The sequence below is a fragment of the Phyllobates terribilis genome, unplaced genomic scaffold, assembly GCF_046119375.1.
Source record: "Phyllobates terribilis strain yellow unplaced genomic scaffold, ASM4611937v1 Scaffold_3__8_contigs__length_932513732, whole genome shotgun sequence".
Lineage (NCBI taxonomy): Eukaryota > Metazoa > Chordata > Amphibia > Anura > Dendrobatidae > Phyllobates > Phyllobates terribilis.
Genome location: NW_027362763.1, coordinates 467,759,304 through 467,780,722, shown reverse-complemented (window position 1 = coordinate 467,780,722; position 21,419 = coordinate 467,759,304). Strand labels below are relative to the sequence as shown.

Genomic DNA, 21,419 nt, shown 5'->3' with positions numbered 1-21,419 from the left:
TACCTGACCGAGAGGAGCATTGCCGCAGCGCCTCTCTTCTGGCCGGAGACCGGGGGTGGAGTGAAGGTGTTGGAATCGGTGCATGCGCATAGCGCTATCCTGCGCCATTTTAATGAAGACATATTTGCAGTGTGTCTTCAGAAAAATGGCGCCGGACAGCGTGGTATGGGCACGCGTGTACTCCGGCGCCACTCTCCTCCCCCGGCAGAACAGGACGCAGCGCTAGAGCGCATGGAAGAAAGGTGAGTACAAGTGTTTATTTTTTTGTATGTGTGCAGCATCATAGGGGTGAGGGGTACCATACGTACCAGGATTGGGAGGGTGAGGGGGGCCATGCGTACCAGGATAGGATGGGGGCAGCACAAAACAGGATGGGGGACCAGGATTGGGGAGCACAAATACCAGCATGGGAGACCATATACCAATAAAAATGCTCTCCACCCGGGTGTAGAACGGGTTCAATAGGTAGTAAGTCTATGGGTGCGTGTGAAACATCACAGTGCACTTGTATATCACCCTGCAGCCACACAGCTTTAGACCACTATTGGCCTACAGAATAACCCCATATCTGTGGGCTAATAGCGTTTTGTTTTTTTTTACATGACAGGTTCACTTTCATTTGAAAGAATTACTGTACTTGGTATATTAGTTGTTTTGAGCTATCTAAATTGCTCCTGTTTGATTTAATAGTAGCAGCAGAAAGTTAGTAAATTTTGCTAATAAACGTAAATTGCAATGATGGTTGAATAATTTTGATTGCAACTGTAGCTATTTATTATCCTGAAATTCAAGACCTTGCTTCACTTGAATAGTCGATAAGGTGCAATACCTGTCAGGAGTCATTAAAGCTAATAGTGGAATGTTATGTTTCGCCACGTATGTTGCTTATATCCAGTACCCGCTGGGGCAGATTGGTTGGGATGCCAGGTATCAGCCACCCCCCTCACTGATCTTATATTGATGACCAAAGTCCTGGACTTCCGTTTCAAAGAGGACCTTTGAGGAGGTCAAGAGAGTCTAGTTTTGGTCTTATTTTTTTCCTACTGTTCCCCTGATCAACTTTTTACTTCTGTCAAATCAGTCATATGGCTGCAAGGATGTGGGTCTTTATAGCGAGTTCAAATTTTTTGAGGCCTTTATCAGGGTGTGTGTGGCTCGCAGGATTCTCTCTTTAGATTTCTCTACGTTATCCCCTGATAAAGACCATAAAAACGAGCACTAAATATAAAGACCCATTTATCAGGAACTGTATGGCGGATTTGAAAATAAGTAAAACGTTGTACAGTGGGAGTGAAATAAGAGCAAAAACTGGACTCTTTTTAACGATGTAGAGGGTAAACTGGTTAGAATTTGATGGAACTGTAGTACATATGTGGTCTTCATATATTCCTAGGTTTCGTAACTCCTAATTATTCTGCATTAGTAACAGGACAATTTATGGAGAAGACAGGAATTTCCAAGACTTTCAAAGTTTGATAGAAAAAGCATTGAGAATTTAATTTTCCAATCCAAAAAATGAAGAAAAAAAAACATCCTATAATTATTAATATGTCAAAAGTTCAGAATAAGAGAGATGCATGGTAAAATGAGATCAATTGGCACTTCTACTTTCTTGTATTGTACCCTTAAACTTGATCTGTTATTTCAGAGATTAACTTTATAGACTTCCGTACTCCGTGTATGAAAATTCTTCTAAACGGTTTTCACTAGCTTGATCTTTCCCGGGTCACTAGAAGAGAGCAGCTAATCCCCTTTTGTAAAGTAATTTGAGAGGAGCAAATTTGAAATGCAAAGTATCACCTGCAGAAAAGCCTGAGCTGCGAAGCTCTCCATCCTCTGCACCCTTCCCCAGCACTGGATGTATAGAGTTGAAGTCGGGTAAAAAGCCAATAGAGATGTAATAAGAGAGACCCGATACCATTCTTAATACCGGATTTGCTATCCTGCGGTCTGGGTGACCTCTCTTCTAGAGAGAAATCGGTTATACCAACACTGCGTATGTCCAGATTTGACTTCACCTTAATGAGATGTTTGCTGCTTGAAATTAATCCTGACTCATGTTTTCACAGTTAGAGGCTTTAATCCATAAAGAATGTGTACTTGGATTTAGTTTGGTTTTATTTCCTAATTCTTCCTTGGGATAATATTGCAGGTTTTATGTAATTTTAGTGTACAAACTAGAACAGAGTTTCATGGAGAACATTTTTCAATTAATATTTGTACTGTATCCAACTCCACTGCTGTAACTGCAGACACACTGTCCCTTTCTGGCCCCATAGTAAATTGCAAGGTTTCTAAACGGATAAAGCACAATATAATATAATATATTGTTGAAATTCCATAAATAAAAAAGGGGTTTGTCTAAAGATTGCTGTTATGTTTTTTTTTCAGAGCATCCACATAATGTGGTCAGTGTTTGTGGTCACACATGCTCAGTAGCACATTCCTACCACCTGGATCCATTTGTTGCAGATAGTCGCTACAGTGCTGGTTATATAGTAAGAATCCTTGCACTAACACAAACTGGACTTTAATTGGTTGTCCCTTACTGTACAACTATCCAAGCTTCTCTATCTGACTGCAGACTTGTGAATCCTCACATTGTGTGCACTGCGCGTTGTGAGGATTCTCGAGTGACCGTGGTGGTCATGTAACCGCAAGTATGCTCTATGTACATTCCGACTGGACTGTTTCTAGTCGAATGTGGCCTGGAGTATGCATATCGCATATTTGTGGTCACATGACAGCTGCTCCCGATACCGGAGAATCCTCACAGCATGCAGTGTACGCAATGTGAGGATCACAAATTTGCAGTCACATAGAGTGACTGCAGACTTGTAGCTCTAGACCGGACAACCTTTTTAAAGGGAATCTGTCACAAGGTATTTGCCACCTAATCTGAGAGCAGCATAATGTAGTGACGGAGACCCTGATTCCAGTGATGTCGCTGAGCGGCTTGCAGTAGTTTTGATAACTTCTGTTTTATAGGCAGGATATTATCACTGTAGAACTAGTTAACATGTTGCCTTGTAGTCCTGCATAATCATGAGCTCTGTATAATCCAATTTCAAGCACTGATTGGCATCTTTCTGCCTATACACAGTATACAAAGAAAGCTGCCAATCTGTGGTGTGGTGGGTTATGCAGAGCTCAGCATTCAGAGAACTGCTAGATCTGCAGCAGATAAAACAGGGATTTTATCAAAGCTGCAGCAAGCAGCCCAGAAGTGGTACATTGCTTGAATCAGGGTCTCGGCCCTACATCATGCTGTTCTGACCATGGGGTGGGAAAATCCTGGTGACAGATTCCCTTTGAATAAATAAAGACCGAAATTAAAAACAGCGGTGCCGTTCCAGTGATGTCGGCGCTGCTTTTCCAGAAGTGTTATGACATTGGTGTGTCACGTCCGGCTTCAGCCAGTGAGTGGCCACTTGTTTGTTGCAGTCTTTACTGTTTCGTCTAAGTGGAATATTGATAAGTAGCAGCTGGCACATGATTCAACAGTATCTTGTCACCATCGGGAATGGCGAGCAGCACCAACATTTGTGGAACGGTGCCAATCCTGGAGTTGAGTATTCACTGTTATTTATTTTAATTCGGGTCCTGAATTGATGAACCCAGGGTAGTCCAGTAGTGGACAACTCCTTTAAGACATCCCAGATGCTAAAGGAAGAGTTTGATTTGCCAATCTCGATGCTATTCCGATGTTTACAATGTAAATGTTTAGTTATAACAATACTACAAATATTCGCCAACCATGTGATGTTTAGAGAATTAGTTGATACCTTTACGAATATTGCACATATTGAACACTGTGTGAGCTCATAATTGCTATTCATACTAAGCATGGCACCTTGGAGTGGACTTTGTCCTAAAATAAATTGTATATTTACTGTTAAAATCTGTTGGTTTGTTTACAAGAAATCATCCTTTATTCCAATATTCTAATTAGGTGCTTGGTGCACCCTAGGCATGACCATGTGCTTTGGTGCACATTCCAACCGACATGTTATCAAACTGTGTTTGCCCTCCTCTTCAGTGATAGCCAGCATTGGCTTCACTGAAATCGTGAGCTAGCCATTTGGATTAAGTACTCAGCCATGTGCCAGACTGACTCCTGAGGAAAGGTTGTTCTAAACATGTGCTGATGTTTGATTGTTAACATGCACACAACTTCAGTGGCAACAGTACTGTCTCCGCGAAGCCAGCACGGTCAATCAGTGAAGAGAGGGGCAGAGGTAGCTTGAAAACATGTAGATGAGAAGGTGCACCAAAGCACGTGGGAACGCCATGGGTGCACTGAGCACCTAATTGGGATATTGGAAGAAAGGATGATGTCATGACAATGAGCCAAAAGATATTAACAGTAAAGTCCCATGCAAGGTGCTGTTCTTAGTTTGAGCTGTGATTCTGAGCTGACACTCCCTTGAGTATTCATACTCGTAAAAGTGCTAATACAGTGACATAAGAAGAAATGGTAGAATAACCATTTACAACTTGCTTTGCCTTCTACTCAAGCACCAGATGCTGGTTCTCATACATGGCCAGCATCCGTGTCTAACAGCTGCAGCCAGAGCTGAGATCAGATCTCTACTGTTATCTGTCAATCTCTGACCGCAGCATCTAAATGGAGTGGTTGCTGGTGCTTGCTCCCATCAGGGTTAATTTGATTTTATTATTCACATATTTGTTTCCTGCTGTCACTGTGAATGGGTTCATCACCTTACTCTCATGGTTGTTTTTAAAGGCTTGCTTTATGCTGACTGTTGCTTTAAAGTAAGGGACGTTTAATATTTTGTGTTACAGACTAATCTGCCAATTTTTAAACTGAAGGAATCTAGTGTCCGCAGACGATACAGTGATTTTGAGTGGTTAAGGAGTGAACTTGAAAGAGAAAGCAAGGTAAGTGATCAGATTAGCTAATTCACATTTCATTACATGTATATTTTTAACAGATCTATAACTATATTTCATAATCCAAACTGAAGACGTTCCTAAATAGACCGTAGACTTTGAGGCTTTGGAGCACTTTGCAAAATATTGGCTGACCACATTCTTTGGATATTTTTATTGCATGGTTAGCTCCTGAGTAGTCTAATTTGGCTAGTGTAGTGTACAGTAAATGTTATATTCCAGTTAGCTAGACAGTTGAGTTTAATTTCTTCCCTAAATATCATCTAAAATTAATTTTGATCTGAATTTAAAATGTGGCAGCCAGCTTTGTCATGTGAGTGAAGGATAGGTATAAAAAGACCAAACATCAGGGGCTCGATAAAGGTGGGAACCGCTAAAATCATTAGCAGAGGTTAAGCAAGTGTAATATTACTACACCCACTTCTGAAAAATAAGCGTCTTTCACCTGCATAAAGGGGTTGTCCTGGTGAAATAAAACTTTGTCCAGGAGACTTGATATGTAAACAATACCTTACTCAGTCATACTCTCCTTCTGGCACCTGCCTGGATCCAGTGTAGGCCGCTCCGTGGACTGCACAGAGAGAAAGCGGTGACGAAACCATTCCACCATCCGTATGGCCGCTGCAGCAGACTAGTGTCTTTGAGCAGCACAGATGTATTATGATGACTCCGTTACTCAGTCACCAGACCGCTGCTGCCAATCACAGGCTACAGTGGTCCTGTGACTGATGGAACAGTGATAGATCAGCTTCTTGTCTCTGCACATTCAAGAGAGTAGCCTGCATTGGATCCATGTGAGTGTGACTGAGTTTGTAAATTTTTTTGCTTATCCAGTCTGCTGGACAAAGTTATATTTTGCCCTAGCAATCCATTTAAAGGAAGTCTCTCAGCACAAAATGCAAGATAAGTACATCAAGTGTGCTTGGTTTGATCAATCATTTTATTCTGACAGACTCCCTTTAATACTCCTCTATCTTTTATTGTGATGTTGTTTGCTTCAAAGTTTGCTGCCTAGTTCTGTAGGGGTTCGGGTAGGATGCTCTATAAGAGCTTTGCTCCATCTTTACCAAAGTTGACTGCAGACTATAAAACACACTTATTTCTGGTAAAAAGTATGGTGTGCACAGTAAGAAAAGGGTTCTGCTAATTTCATTTATATGGCTTGAATCACTTAAAGTCATAGTCCTAGCTATAGCTTCTCTGAAAGTGACGCCTTATTTTGCGCAGACATATTAGCCAAGACTGACATCATCCATATGCCTGATTTTTCTTTTTTTCCCTCCGCATTTTCTTAGGTTGTGGTACCCCCTCTACCTGGCAAGGCTCTTTTTCGACAGCTTCCATTCAGAGGAGATGAAGGAATCTTTGATGATTCTTTCATTGAGGATAGAAAGCTAGGGCTTGAGCAATTTATAAACAAGTAAGTGTGATCCACTGCGTCTCAAGTGCTAGGAAATACTTCTGCAGTGTATAAAAGACTGTATTACAGGGGGGCACAGTTTAATCCCTGCACTGAATGAGTTAAAACAAATCCTCCTTATTGCTGACCTTCTGTTTGTTGTGTATAGTTAATGTATGCAGATTGCCTGTGAAATTGATGGCGCTGAAACAAATAGTTCCATGCTATACCATAGCTCTCCCTGGTTTCAATATATGCCCTATTGCTGGAACAATGCCGCTTACAAAGCCGGGGTAATCATTTGCATTGATTGCAGATTGTGGTATTATCTCTAGTTGTGAAATGTGCCCAGTGTATTTAATCACCTTCTTTACAACACTGCTGATTTTATGCGATACGTTAATATTTTCATGTAATTCATAAGATTTAGGTGTAAATGGGTTTGCAGAGCAGAATTGCCCTTGAAATATGTCATAGAAATGATTATGGCGTTGAGAGACCCTGCCTCACATTTGCTGCTGTATGAGTTGACTTGTTTTATGACTTTTTTGTGTTTTCTTCTTGCAGAGTCGCCGGTCACCCGTTGGCACAGAACGAACGTTGCCTTCATATGTTTCTACAAGATGAAATTATCGACAGGAACTACACACCATCCAAAATAAGACATGCTTGACCACTGGAAACAAGTGAAATCCTCTGACTGTAAAACATTATTTTATTATATTGTTGGCATGTTACCATCTGCTGTAATAAATGTAACACACTAACCTCTATATTACTCTACAATGTTACTTTTTATTTCAGCTCCGGAAGCGGATTCAATTGCCACTAAAGTATATGATCACACACACTGAACCTCAAGGTGCTTGGACAGGATTCGCTGATTATTTCTTTTTTTTTTTTTTTCTTTTTTTCTTACTTATTCTAAGCCAAATTGAAACATGACAACATGTATTTCCAGCACTACAGTAAAGATTCAGACTGTGACAAGAGGCTTGTGTTCAAAAAGGGTTACCTAAATCAGCATGTGTGTTGTAAAAGAAATCATTCAAGATGGAAAGACAAAAGTGTTAACTGAGTTGTATTCAGTTGTGTTCAGGTCTTCCAGGAAAAGTCCATTTCTGCGCAGCTTGCCTGACATGAGCCTCTCTCACTAAGAAATATGAAAGTCCTTGTTCTAGTCAGTCGCCTTGCGTCAGGAATCTTGCCGCATCTTTGGCAGTCATTTCTCCTTTCCTTTGTGGGTAATGCCTTATTGTTTTGCCATTTGTTCTCTTTTAGTGTTTATTGTTCATGTTTAGCGTAATCTGTTTTTTTCATTTGGAAAGTCATCGTTCAATTTCTGCCTTTTCCAGCTGAGGACTTGGATGAAATAATGTTTGTTGAGGACCAAGATCACTTTTCAGTAATCACTGATTTGATTGTAATGGATGCTCACTATAGTTGCCTTTTTTCTTTTTATCATAAAAGCTGCTTTCACCTTGGCAGTGATGCTACTTGTGGGATTACTGGCATTTTGTTCTTAATTGGAAAACAATAGTCTAGCAACCACTCTCTCTTCACACATCATTTATATATATATATATATATATATATATATATCTAGGAATAATTAGATTGGCAGCTAACTAGCACTAACAAAGACTCTCACTAGAATGTTTCTGTTCTATATTATCTTGTGCCACTATCGTACTCTGTATATCTTCACATGTAATCTTTGCATATTGAAATTCCTCAAAGCTTGCAAAAGACTTTATAATAAATGTTACAAAGAAATTTATACAAGTATAAAACATCTTTATATGACTTGTTTGAATTTTTGAAATACAAATATGGAAATAAAAATCTTTTATTTACAATGTTTTTGGTAAATTTTTCCGTGTATCCTGACAAGAAGTTGGCTTACTTATTTATTTTTTTCATCGTTTGTGCGCTGAATTACTAATCATCTGAAGATCGCTAGTTAATGTCTGGCTTCACTGTTTCTCTTGAGTTTTGCATGGGTTGTTGCTTAGACAGATTGGCCGAAGAGTTTTATTCCATACTAAAAAATGTATTAGCAGGGTTATTTGCAGTTGAAACCAGAAGTTTCCATACACTATATAAAAAGACACATATGCATGTTTTTCTCAATTTCTGACATGAAATCAGAATAAACCTTTCCCGTTTTAGGTCAGTTAGGATTACCATAATTTTTAATATTTGCCAAATGCCAGAATAATGAGAGAGAATGTTTTAAGGCATTTTTATTACTTACTGCAAAGTCAAAAGTTTATATACATTTCATTAGTATTTGGTACCATTGCCCTTGAACTGAATGACTTGGGATATCCTTACACAAGCTTCTCACAATAGTTGGTCAGAATTTGGGCCCACTCCTCCTGACAAAACTGGTGTAACTGATCCAGGTTTGTAGGTCGCCTTGCTCGTACCTGCTTTTTCAGCTTTGCCTATAAATTTTCAATAGGATTGAGATCAGGGCTTTGTGATGGCCACTCCAAACATTGACTTTGTTATCCTTAAGCCACTTTGTTACCATTTTGGCAGTATGCTTCGGGTAATTGTCCATTTGGAAGACACATTTCCGCCCAAACTTTAACTTCCTGGCTGATGTCTTGAAATGTTGCTTCAGTATTGCCACATAATCTTCTTTTCTCATGAAGCCATCTATTTTGTGAAGTGAACCAGCCCCTCCTGCAGCAAAACAACTCCACAACATGATGCTGCTACCCCAATGTTTCACAGTTGGTATGGTTTTCTTAGGCTTCCAAGCTTCTCCCTTTTTCCTCCAAACTTAATGATGGTCATGCCCAAAAAGTTCAATTTTAGTTTCATCAGACCACAGGACATGTCTCCAAAAGTTAAGGTCTGTGTTCCTGTGTGCATTTGCAAACATTAATCTGGCTTTTTTATGTTTCTTTTGGAGTAATGGCTTCTTCCTGGCAGAGTGGCCTTTCAGCCCATGTTGATACTGTACTCATTTCACTGTGGGTATTGACACAATCTTACTAGCTTCCGCCATAGTCTTCACAAGGTCTTTTGCTTTTGTCCATGGGTTGATATGCACATGTCGGGACCAAAGCACGTTCATCTCTGGGACACAGAACCAGTCTCCTTCCTGAGCGGTATGATGGCTGGACATTCCCATCTTGTTTGTACTTGCGCATAATTGTTTGTACAGATGAACGAGGCACCTTCAGGTATCTTGAAATTGTACCCAAGGATGAGCCAGACTTGTGCCAGCCCACAATTCTCTTCCTGATATCTTGGCTGATTTCTTTAGACTTTACCATGTTGCTACACAAAGAAGCAGTGTTTCAGGTGTGCATTAACATACATCCACAGGTGTGTCTCTAATTAATTCAGATGTTGCCAAAAAAACTATCAGAAGCTTCCAAACACATGACCACCTCATATGGGCAGTCCAGAATTGTTTAAAGGCATAGTAATCTTAATGTATGTAAACTTTTGACTTTGTAGTAAGTAATAAAAATGCCTTAAAACGTTTTCTCTCTCTCTCTCATTATTCTGGCATTTGGCAAATTTTAAAAATGATGGTAATCCTAATTGACCTAAAACGGGAAAGGTTTATTCTGATTTCATGTCAGATATTGAGAAAAACATGCATACGTGACTTTTCATATAGGGTATGGAAACTTCTGGTTTCAACTGTATATACACTCCTTAACAATGAAATTGCAACCCAAGATGGAAAAGTTGTCAAATTATGGAAATCACAGGATCTATAGACATGTTAATGATATGCAAATGAAAAAATGGAAACAAAATTTAAAACATTTAGATTTATTCAGCTTTGAGTATGGATGCCACGTGCAGAAAAACACACACTTGCATGCCTTGGCATGCTACCAGTGAGTTAATTAATGGTTGTCTGAGGGATGTTCTGCCACACTGATGCTCTCATTGCCACATGTTGGTTGTGCTAATGTGAGGAGCCTGCCGGCCTAAACATGCTACCATGGCCTTCAGCATCTCCAGACTTGTCTCCCGTCAAGCACATCTAAGACTTCATTGGTCCATAATTGCACAGGGAGCTGTCTGCAGTAGATCTTTATTTGCATGTCCAAGTCCATTCAGTGTGGCAGAACATTCCTCAGACTACCATTTCAGAACCTCACTTATGGCATGCCAAGGTGTAAGTGCACTTATCTTTGGACTTAATTCAGTATCGAGTATGAGAGCTAAAAGAAGAGTTTTCAAAATAATTTTTTTCATCATTTGCATAAATTTAACATGTTTATCGATCCTGTGATTTCCATAAGTCCACAAGTTTTCCTTCTTAGTGTTGCAATTTCAATGTTTATTGTCAAGAACACCACACACGTGACTTGGAGTGCCTTCTCAGTCTCGTTTGCCCACTAACCTTATCACAATAGGCTGACAATGAGCTAAGGGACCCCACACCCAGCACACACATTCAGACCATACTTCTTGGTGTCACCACTCGCCATTCTGATAGGCCAACAAGACGCCTGCCTGGGGTGACACACTATCATGTGCGCACCCAACTTTCCCAAGCATATGATGCATACTCTTGCATTCTGGCATACACAAGGTAATACAAGCAAGATTTAATATATATAAAGAAAAAGCTAATGTGTGTTGAAATTGATGAGGTTGACAAATTTGTTTGACTTGTGCTTTGCTTGATCATGAAGCAAGTATCTTAGTCACTACTATTCACATTCACCAGTTGCCATGAGTCAATGTGTGATTTGAGATGCTACCCTTTCTTACCTAAGTGCAGCTTTCTGTTGGCGTTCAGCATTAAAGGACTATCCATAAATTCAGCACAACTCCATTGACACTTAGCACATACATTAACAGTTGAGTGGTGTGCCCATTTTCTAAAGGCCTCCTTTTCATATAATCCAAAGGGACCTGATGCATTTAATGGTGTACTTTGTGTCCTCTTTCTATCTGACCCATCCACAGGGACATTCAGTGTTGTTAACCTTATAAATCTTAACCTTTTAATATCAGAATTATGAATTTCATGTATATGGTTTATCAAGAGTACAACCTTTTTTTTCAGTAAACCTTGAGTCAAAAATTATGGAAACAGAAATGGTTGTCTAATTGTTTTTCCTGTGTAGAAATAGTGACATGGACATAGTATTTCATTAGTGGAAGGGCAACTGATAAAAGTTTTCACCTGTATATTGATACATTGACTACATTTCTGGTTTCCTTCCGGTATCGTATGGTTTCACAGAGTGGCATTCACCTTCTTGTCTTCCACAAAATGTTCCCTTGCTACATCATCCTGTGTGTTTTTGTACCTTTTGGAACAAAATTATTGGAACTACTTTAGTACGATCTGCTAATTTTAGATCTTCTGTTGAAAATGCCCAATTGCTCAAATAAGCTATATGTGACTGCCAGTAACAATGACCACTCGTAACAATGTCCTATACTTTTAACCCCCTCTATGAATACACTCCCCTGATGAGGCCTCGCTTTTGAGACTGAAGTGCATTGGGAAGAACAGAGGGGCTTTATTTGTTGTAGGTTCACACTTGGGTACGCTCCTTGTCAGGGTGGGAGTTACCACTTGGGGCACGACGGGACAATAGCTCATCGACAATATATCCCCTAGAATTTACTTTCCTTCAGCAAAACCAGTACAATGTAGAAAAAAAAATCTGAATTTAAAAGATTCACTACATTGTATGAATGCGTATTGTATAGAGGTGAGTGAATCTTTTGAAATTAAAATTCATCAGATTCACTGAATGTTTCCCAAGAATTTGATTTGTGTTCAATCGCAACTAATACAAAGCCTCCAATTGCCTTGAAAATGTGTGTAATGCTCTGAAATATTCTAGAAGTATATTCAATCCTTTCTCAATCTTTAACTTAATGCAACACAGCCTTAGTAATGTCAAAATGACCACTATATAAATGGATGGCAACCAATAGTAAACAGCCTGTTTATTAATATAGCATTGCCAGATTTTTAATGCTTTTTAACCCCTTTACCACCTTGGGTTTTTGCTTTTTTATTTTTTTTGCCCCCCTTCTTCCCCAAGCCATAATTTTTTTATTTTTCCGTCAATATGGTCATGTGAGGGCTTGTTTTTTGCATTGTACTTTGAACGACACCATTGGTTTTACCATATCATGTACTGGAAAACGAGAAAAAAAAATTTCAAGTGCAGTGAAATTTCAAAAAAGTGCAATTCCACAATAGTTTTATGTTTTGTTTTTTTTTAACCATATTCACTAAATTCTAAAACTGTTCTCCAGGTCATTACGAGTTCGTAGACACCAAACATGTATAGGTTGTTTTTATTTAAGTGGTGAAAAAAGAATCCAAATCTTTTTTTAATTGTTTTATTTTGAATGGGGCGAAAGGGGGGTGATTTGAACTTTAAGATTTTTTTAATAACTTTTAAACTTTTTTTCACATTTCACTTGCTTCAGTAGTCGCCATGGGAGACTAGAAGCTGCCATCATCTGATCGCCTGTCTTACACATAGCAGGGCTTTAGCAGATGGGCGGTGCTCATAGCAGATCGGCTATGACAATCACAGGGGTCTCCTGCAGACCACAGGTTGTCATGCCAACCCATCGCTGACCCGAGTTCATGTGACGAGCACACTGATGGCCGGGTCTTCTGACGCGCTTCTGGTGCGGCCATGTTAAATGCCGCTGTCAGTTTGACAGCAGCTTTTAACATGTTAACAGCCGCTGGTGGATCGCGATTCCACCCGCGGCTGTTGGGGGCACATGACATGGCATATGTCCCAGAAAAGATGCAGGCTCATCGTCGGAGCATGCATCAAACAAGGGGAGGCGACCTTGGACGTACTCGTGCATCCAAGGTCGTAAAGGAGTTAAAATGTAAAAAAAATCCAATAATTATCCCTCTTAAGGTGCATTACACTGATTGTCAACAAGCATTCCTTAGAACACTTGTTTTTTAGCGCCACAAAATTGGTAAATGTAGACATGGCATCAGGCCCTGATTCATCAAGGGCAGTTTTGATGAGGTGGCTTGCAATCACATGAAGAGGTGTGCTATGCCAAGAATCTTACTGCGGTCCCCGACTGACTGGACTAAGACTTCTGGCATAGGGAACACAACAGCTCATCATGAGTTAGATGAGCTGTGTCGTCACACATGAAAATGCCAAAAGTCTCAATTTTGCAAATTTTCAAAGCGGCTCAATTTTTCAAATTTTAGCAGAAAAAAAATTAGGATGATGGTAATCACTGAAACCTATGAATTTTTGTTTCACAAAAATTTTTGTCTCTTGTGCCAAGTCCTAGATTCTGTGGGAAAAATTTACAACCGTAAATAAAAACCTTTTTTTGCAAAAAAAAAACCATTTTGATAAAGAAAATTTGAGTCAAGCAAGTCAATAAAATTTGATCGGGAAAAATGTTTTGCCATTGTTCACAGCTCCGTTCAGTGGTCCAATACTAAATACTGAACAGTGTTCTACGAGGGGAATTAACAATACCAGACAAAAAATATATATATATATATATATATAATGGTAAAGAAAATTGTGGATGTGAAAGCCCATAAATTTTTGTTTGAAAAAAGTTCCCTTTTGTGCCCTTTACCAATGCTCAACATGTTTTTTTTATGGGGGAAATTAACCCTTATTGATGGATATAAAATATACATTTTTACATCTGTCATGGATGCCTATGAATTTTTGTTTCACCTTTTTATTTTTTCATGTTTTCAGCACAATCAAATAAAAGAACATGCACCATGCAGCGAGCATGTGTTACATTGTCCAAGTGCATGGCAGCCATGAGGTTTCTGGCATTTACTAAGTTGCACAGTTATGTTTGGTGAGGAGCCATCCAGTGTAACATTTGAAGCAACATTCTGCCATCTTGCAGTTGTGGACTTGGAGATGTCACCAGTACACACCGGGCATGAATGTGTATTTTTGCCGTTCAAAACATTGGCTCACGAAAAACGTGAAGGCACTGGCTGTAATTGCTGCTATCGATGGCGGAATGCACAATGTGAATTCCAAGGAGAGGCTGCTTTCTTCAAGAAACAATAGCAGCTAGGTATTTTCCATTGAGGCTGAGGGTATGCTATAATTTCGCAAAAGGCAGAAAAATTCAGGTGATACGGCATGGATTGTGGTGAACTTGGATTTGTGGTAGTTGAGTTTCCTCACAAACGGGTGAGCTTGTTTCCTGGGCACGTAGTGTACAGTGCAACAGTTAGAGCCAGGTGTCTTAACATGCTGCAAAGTAAGAATGCTTTTAAAAAAAATAAATGTTAATAGCTTATTTTTAGCAATCAACAAAAATGCAAAGTGAATGAACAAAAAGAAATTTAAATAATATCAATATTTGGTGACGACCTCTTACCTTCAAAACGGCATCAATTCTTCTATTACACTTGCACAAAGTTTAAGGAACTCTGCAGGTAGGTTGTTCTAAATATCTTGGAGAACTTACCACAGATCTTATGTGGATGAAGGCTTGCACAAGTCCTATCTCTTCAAGAACAAAGAAAGTTAAAGCCGGCACCAAAAACCTGTGTTTCCTTATACAATTGTATTTAGACAGCGCAATCATGCCTAGAGGTACCGGGTGCTCACGTGATAAAGTCCATGAAAATTTCAAAAAAAGAAAAACATAGTGACACTCACCAATCCTATTAAAATCCAACGTTTTTATTCAAGACGTCCTATTAAAACTGGCTGCAGGGGGAAAGTGAAGCACATGGGACGACCATTTTGCGCCTGTCTGCTCTCCAATGGGTCCTGTCTGTGTTTTCATGTAGCAGAGCTGTGTATGTCTTTATGGGCATTCAGCAGAGCGGTGTGTGTATGTACATTTGCAAATGTAGCGGAGCTGTGTTGTGTATAACACTGCAGAGAGACACTAACAATAGATTTATTACCTCCCTATTCTTCCTTATTACATTAAAGTTAGTGATAATGACCTCTCCACTTTATACCACCAGGGAAGTTTTCCTATTTTCTGCTGTATAAACCTGGGGTGCATGTTATGGTAAGGTGCATCTTATTGTCCGAAAAATACGGCTATCTATCACATTTGCGCTGCTGCTACCTGTCTTTTATCCCCTCCATTAAATGAATCTTTGTATTATTCACAGATTACTACACCGATCTTCAGTGCTACAATTGTACAACATACACTGTCGGAAGTGTTTGTGTAATTGGGGCTTTCTGTCCCTATATATTTGAAGCTTTATTTACACATCAATATTTTTGATCAGTATTTATATGCCAAAACCAGGAGTATCTCCAAAACAGAACAGGTGTCAATCTTTCAATTATAGTTTTTCTCTGTTAATTCCACTCCTGGTTTTGGTATACAAACACTGATGCAAAATACATATGAATGAAGTTTTACTGAGCTGTGAGCTTAGACATCCTTTCACTATACTAAATCATCCTAAAATGGGATTAAAATGCAGGAGAGAGTTTGTTGCTGTCTGTTTTCTGTAACCATTTGTATGCAGCATATTATTCACAATTACATTACATATTATTTACATCTAGGCAGTTAACCCGTGTACCATCAATTCTGCAGTAAATTGAATATTTTATGAATTCTGATTCAGATACACAAATTGATTAAACACTATCCCACTACTTAACCACAGCATTAATAAGTCATCTATGTACCTATGCCATTGTTTTATATACTGGACAAATGGGTTATGAGAAGTATAAATATAATCATGTTTCCATGTTGCCAGGAAAAGGTTTGTAAAAGTTGGGGTCAACGGGGTTCCCATAGCCAGTCCAGTCTTCGTAACAAACCAAGAAAGGCATTATGATTCAAAACATAATTTAAAGCCTAACAGGTTAAGTCAATACATATTCTGTCCTTAACAAGCCGCTCAAGAAATTTTCCATTAAGCAGAGATCTAAGATACCAGTCTAAAAATTGAGATGTTTCAGTCATGACCCACGCTTCGCTACTATTGGCCGGAGATGGAGAATCTATCACAGACATGTATTTCTTGCCAAAAATGCCAATTAGGTTTTATGAGAATTTCAGGTATCAACTTTTCAGCCGTACAACAGCATATTTACCATGTTTTACACTTCTTTCTGCAGCAGTAATCTCTGGTTAATTGTTGTAGCTATTGTCCTTTCTGGAACATAATATCACATATATATGTATGTGTGTATATATATATATATATATATATATACAGTACAGACCAAAAGTTTGGACACACCTCATTTAAAGATTTTTCTGTATTTTCTTGACTATGAAAATTGTACATTCACACTGAAGGCATCAAAACTATGAATTAACACATGTGGAATTATATACTTAACAAAAAAAGTGTGAAACAACTGAAAATATGTCTTATATTCTAGGTTCTTCAAAGTAGCCACCTTTTGCTTTGATGACTGCTTTGCACACTCTTGGCATTCTCTTGATGAGCTTCAAGAGGTAGTCACCAGAAATGGTCTTCCAACAATCGTGGAGTTCCCAGAGATGCTCAGCACTTGTTGGCCCTTTTGCCTTCACTCTGCGGTCCAGCTCTCCCCAAACCATCTCGATTGGGTTCAGGTCTGGTGACTGTGGAGGCCAGATCATCTGGCATAGCACCCCATCTCTCTCCTTCTTGGTCAAATACCCCTTACACAGCCTGGAGGTGTGTTTGGGGTCATTGTCCTGTTGAAAAATAAATGATGGTCCAACTAAACGCAAACCGCATGGAATAGCATGCCGCTGCAAGATGCTGTGGTAGCCATGCTGGTTCAGTATGCCTTCAATTTTGAATAAATCCCCAACAGTGTCATCAGCAAAGCGCCTCCACACCATCACACCTCCTCCTCCATGCTTCACGGTGGGAACCAGGCATGTAGAGTCCATCCGTTCACCTTTTCTGCATCGCACAAAGACACGGTGGTTGGAACCAAAGATCTCAAATTTGGACTCATCAGACCAAAGCACAGATTTCCACTGGTCTAATGTCCCTTCCTTGTGTTCTTTAGCCCAAACAAGTCTCTTATGCTTGTTGCCTTTCCTTAGCAGTGGTTTCCTAGCATCTATTTTACCATGAAGGCCTGCTGCACAAAGTCTCCTCTTAACAGTTGTTGAAGGGATGTGTCTGCTGCTAGAACTCTGTGTGGCATTGACCTGGTCTCTAATCTGAGCTGCTGTTAACCTGCGATTTCTGAGGCTGGTGACTCGGATAAACTTATCCTCAGAAGCAGAGGTGACTCTTGGTCTTCCTTTCCTGGGGCGGTCCTCATGTGAGCCAGTTTCTTTGTAGCTCTTGATGGTTTTTGCAACTGCACTTGGGGACACTTTCAAAGTTTTCCCAATTTTTCGGACTGACTGACCTTCATTTCTTAAAGTAATGATGGCCACTCGTTTTTCTTTACTTAGAATTTGTATTATGGCAAGAAAAAAGCAGCTAACAGTCTATTCAGTAGGACTATCAGCTGTGTATCCACCAGACTTCTGCACAACACAACTGATGGTCCCAACCCCATTTATAAGGCAAGAAATCCCACTTATTAAACCTGACAGGGTACACCTGTGAAGTGAAAACCATTTCCAGTGACTACCTCTTGAAGCTCATCAAGAGAATGCCAAGAGTGTGCAAAGCAGTCATCAAAGCAAAAGGTGGCTACTTTGAAGAACCTAGAATATAAGACATATTTTCAGTTGTTTCACACTTTTTTGTTAAGTATATAATTTCACATGTGTTAATTCATAGTTTTGATGCCTTCAGTGTGAATGTACAATTTTCAAAGTCATGAAAATACAGAAAAATCTTTAAATGAGAAGGTGTGTCCAAACTTTTGGTCTGTACTGTATATATATATATATATATATATATATATATATATATATATATATATATATATATATATACACATACATACACATACAGTTGTGCTCAAAAGTTTACATACCCCAGCAGTATTTTTCCTTTCTTGGCCTAGTTTCAGAGAATAATAACAAAAAACTTTTTCTCCCCTCTTGGTTATTGGTTTATTGGTTGGGTGAAGCCATTTATTGTCACAATACTGTGTTTTCTCTTTTTAAATCTTAATGACCCTGATAAAAAGTTCACATACCCTGGTGATTTCGGCCTGATAACATGCATAGAATTTGACACAAATGGGCTTGAATGGCTGCTAAAGGTAACATCCTCACCTGTGACCTGTTTGCTTGTAATCAGTGTGTGTACATAAAAGCTGAGTGAGTTTCTGGGATCCAGAAAGAATCTTGCATCTTTCATCCAGCCACTGACGTTTCTGGATTGTGAGTCATGGGGAAAGCAAAAGAATTGTCAACGAATCTATGGGAAAAGGTAGTTGAACTGTATAACACAGGAAAGGAATACAAAAAATATCCAAGGAATTGATAATGCCAGTCAGCAGCATTCAAACTGTGATTAACAAGTGGAAAATAAGGGGCTCTGTAAAAATCAAACCATGGTCAGGTAGACCAACAAAAATTTCAGCCACAACTGCCAGGAAAATTGTTCGGGATGCAAAGAAAAACCCACAAATAACATCAGCTGAAATTCAGGACTCTGAAAGCTAGTGGTGTGGCTGTTTCAAGATGCAAAATAAGGAGGCACTTGAAGAAAAATGGGTTGCATAGTCGAGTCGCCAGAAGAAAACCATTACTGCGCAAATGCCACAAAGTATCTCGCCTACAATACGCCAAACAGCACAGAGACAAACCTCAAAAGTGGAAAAAGGTAATTTAGAGTGATGAGATCAAAATTGAACGTTTTGGCCACAACCATAAACGTTACATTTGGAGAGAGGTCAACAAGGCCTATGATGAAAAGAACGCCTTTCCTACAGTAAAGCATGGAGGTGGATCACTGATGTTTTGGGGATGTGTGAGCTATAAAGGCACAGGAAACTTGGTAAAAGTTGATGGAAAGATGAATGCAGCACGTTATCTGCAAATACTGGAGGCAAATTTGCACTCATCAACCCGGAAGCTGCGCATGGGACGTACTTGGACGTTCCAACATGACACTCATTTTTCTTTACTTAGCTGCTTTTTCTTGCCATAATACAAATTCTAACAGTCTATTCAGTAGGACTATCAGCTGTGTATCCACCAGACTTCTGCACAACACAACTGATGGTCCCAACCCCACGTATAAGGCAAGAAATCCCACTTATTAAACCTGACAGGGCACACCTGTGAAGTGAAAACCATTTCCAGTGACTACCTCTTGAAGCTCATCAAGAGAATGCCAAGAGTGTGCAAAGCAGTCATCAAAGCAAAAGGTGTACTTTGAAGAACCTAGAATATAAGACATATTTTCAGTTGTTTCACACTTTTTTGTTAAGTATATAATTCCACATGTGTTAATTCATAGTTTTGATGCCTTCAGTGTGAATGTACAATTTTCATAGTCATGAAAATACAGAGAAATCTTTAAATGAGGTGTGTCCAAACTTTTGGTCTGTACTGTATATATATAATATAGCATCAATAAGCTGGTGCATAGCTTCTTTTTTATATGTTTGCACATTTTCCTTTATAATACACTTATCATAAATACAATGTAACAGCCTTTGTCAGCTGGCTTAGTTATTAAATGTGTGATTTATTTTTTATTTAGCTAATGTATCGCTTTTTTCCTCTCTCTTTTTCTGTTATATTAGACTCCAATGTTGGGATTTCAAATATTTTATATTACTGCAATTAAAAAATTAGGCAAAATAGTACCTGATGTAACAGGTGCAAACATTTTGGGTTTAACTATGTCCATAAATCTGGTCTCTGTATTAATTTTGACCTCTGATGCTTTTTCTTCCTCACTCATTATATCACATAAATTAATCAATGCCATCCTCTTATCCTGATTAAACTTCTCACTTATTGTAAAACCAAGTGGACCTGTTTTTGCTGGAACATCGCAAGTGCTTTTCTTTGTCAAACCCTGGGAAGTTTATCTTTATACATGTCTAATAAATTCATTTTCCTAATAGCTTTAAGTAGGTCAATTTTTGAATTTAGTCTCAAACTGATTTGTCAAGCAAAAATATATACCATGTGACCACGAGACGTCCGATAAATTTATAGTATTTGCCTTGATCACGTTTGTACACACGTGGTCAAAATTGTTGGCACCCCTTTTTTAATGAAAGAAAAACCCACAATGGTCACAGAAATAACTTGAATCTGACAAAAGTAATAATAAATTAAAAATCTATGAAAATGAACAAATGAAAGTCAGTCATTGCTTTTCAACCCTGCTTCCACAGAATTAAAAAAAAAAATTAAACTCATGAAATAGGCCTGGACAGAAATGATGGTACCCCTGAAAATAATGTGACAAAAGGGACATGTTAAATCAAGTTGTGTCCACTAATTAGCATCACAGGTGTCTACAATCTTGTAATAAGTAAGTGGGCCTGTATATAGGGCTACAGATACTCATTGTGCTGTTTGGTGATATGGTGTGTACCACACTCAACATGGACCAGAGGAAGCAAAGGAAAGAGTTGTCTCAGGAGATTAGAAAGAAAATTATAGACAAGCATGTTAAAGGTAAAGATTATTAGACCATCTCCAAACAGCTTGATGTTCCTGTGACTACAGTTGCACATATTATTCAGAAATTTAAGATCCATGGGACTGTAGCCAACCTCCATGGACGTGGTCGCAGTAGGAAATTTGATGACAAATCAAAGAGACAGATAATACGAATGGTAACAAAAGAGCCCAGAAAAACTTCTAAAGAGATTAAAGGTGAACTTCAAGCTCAAGGAACATCAGTGTCAGATCGCACCATCCGTCGTTGTTTGATCCAAAGTGGACTTCATGGGAGACAACCAAGGAGAACACCATTGTTGAAAAAAAATCATAAAAAAGCCAGACTGGAATTTGCCAAACTACATGTTGACAAGCTACAAAGCTTCTCGGAGAATGTCCTATGGACAGATGAGACAAAAATGGAAGTTTTTGGCAAGGCACATCAGCTCTGTGTTCACAGATGGAAAAATGAAGCATATCAAAAAAAGAACACTGTCCCTACTGTGAAACATGGAGGAGGCTCTGTTATGTTCTGGGGCTGCTTTGCTGCGTCTAGCACAGGGTGCCTTGAATCTGTGCAGGTTAC

At 39.0% G+C, this 21,419-nt stretch overlaps 1 protein-coding gene across 3 annotated transcripts in view; it reads left to right on the top strand.

The window, feature by feature from the left end:
• SNX3 (sorting nexin 3) overlaps positions 1–8,176 on the top strand; it is a 41,453-nt gene extending 33,277 nt beyond the window's left edge. The window contains exons 2-5 of one of the 3 annotated variants that reach the window (XM_073675810.1): positions 4,807–4,902; positions 6,210–6,334; positions 6,881–7,015; positions 7,118–8,176. In XM_073675810.1, coding sequence (XP_073531911.1) covers positions 4,807–4,902; positions 6,210–6,334; positions 6,881–6,986 — 327 coding nt within the window. In that variant the 3' untranslated portion in view covers positions 6,987–7,015; positions 7,118–8,176. Of the gene's footprint in view, positions 1–4,806; positions 4,903–6,209; positions 6,335–6,880 lie in introns of all 3 variants that reach the window. The other 2 variants (XM_073675809.1, XM_073675811.1) reach the window with 2 other exon arrangements.
• The last annotated feature ends 13,243 nt before the right edge of the window (positions 8,177–21,419 follow it).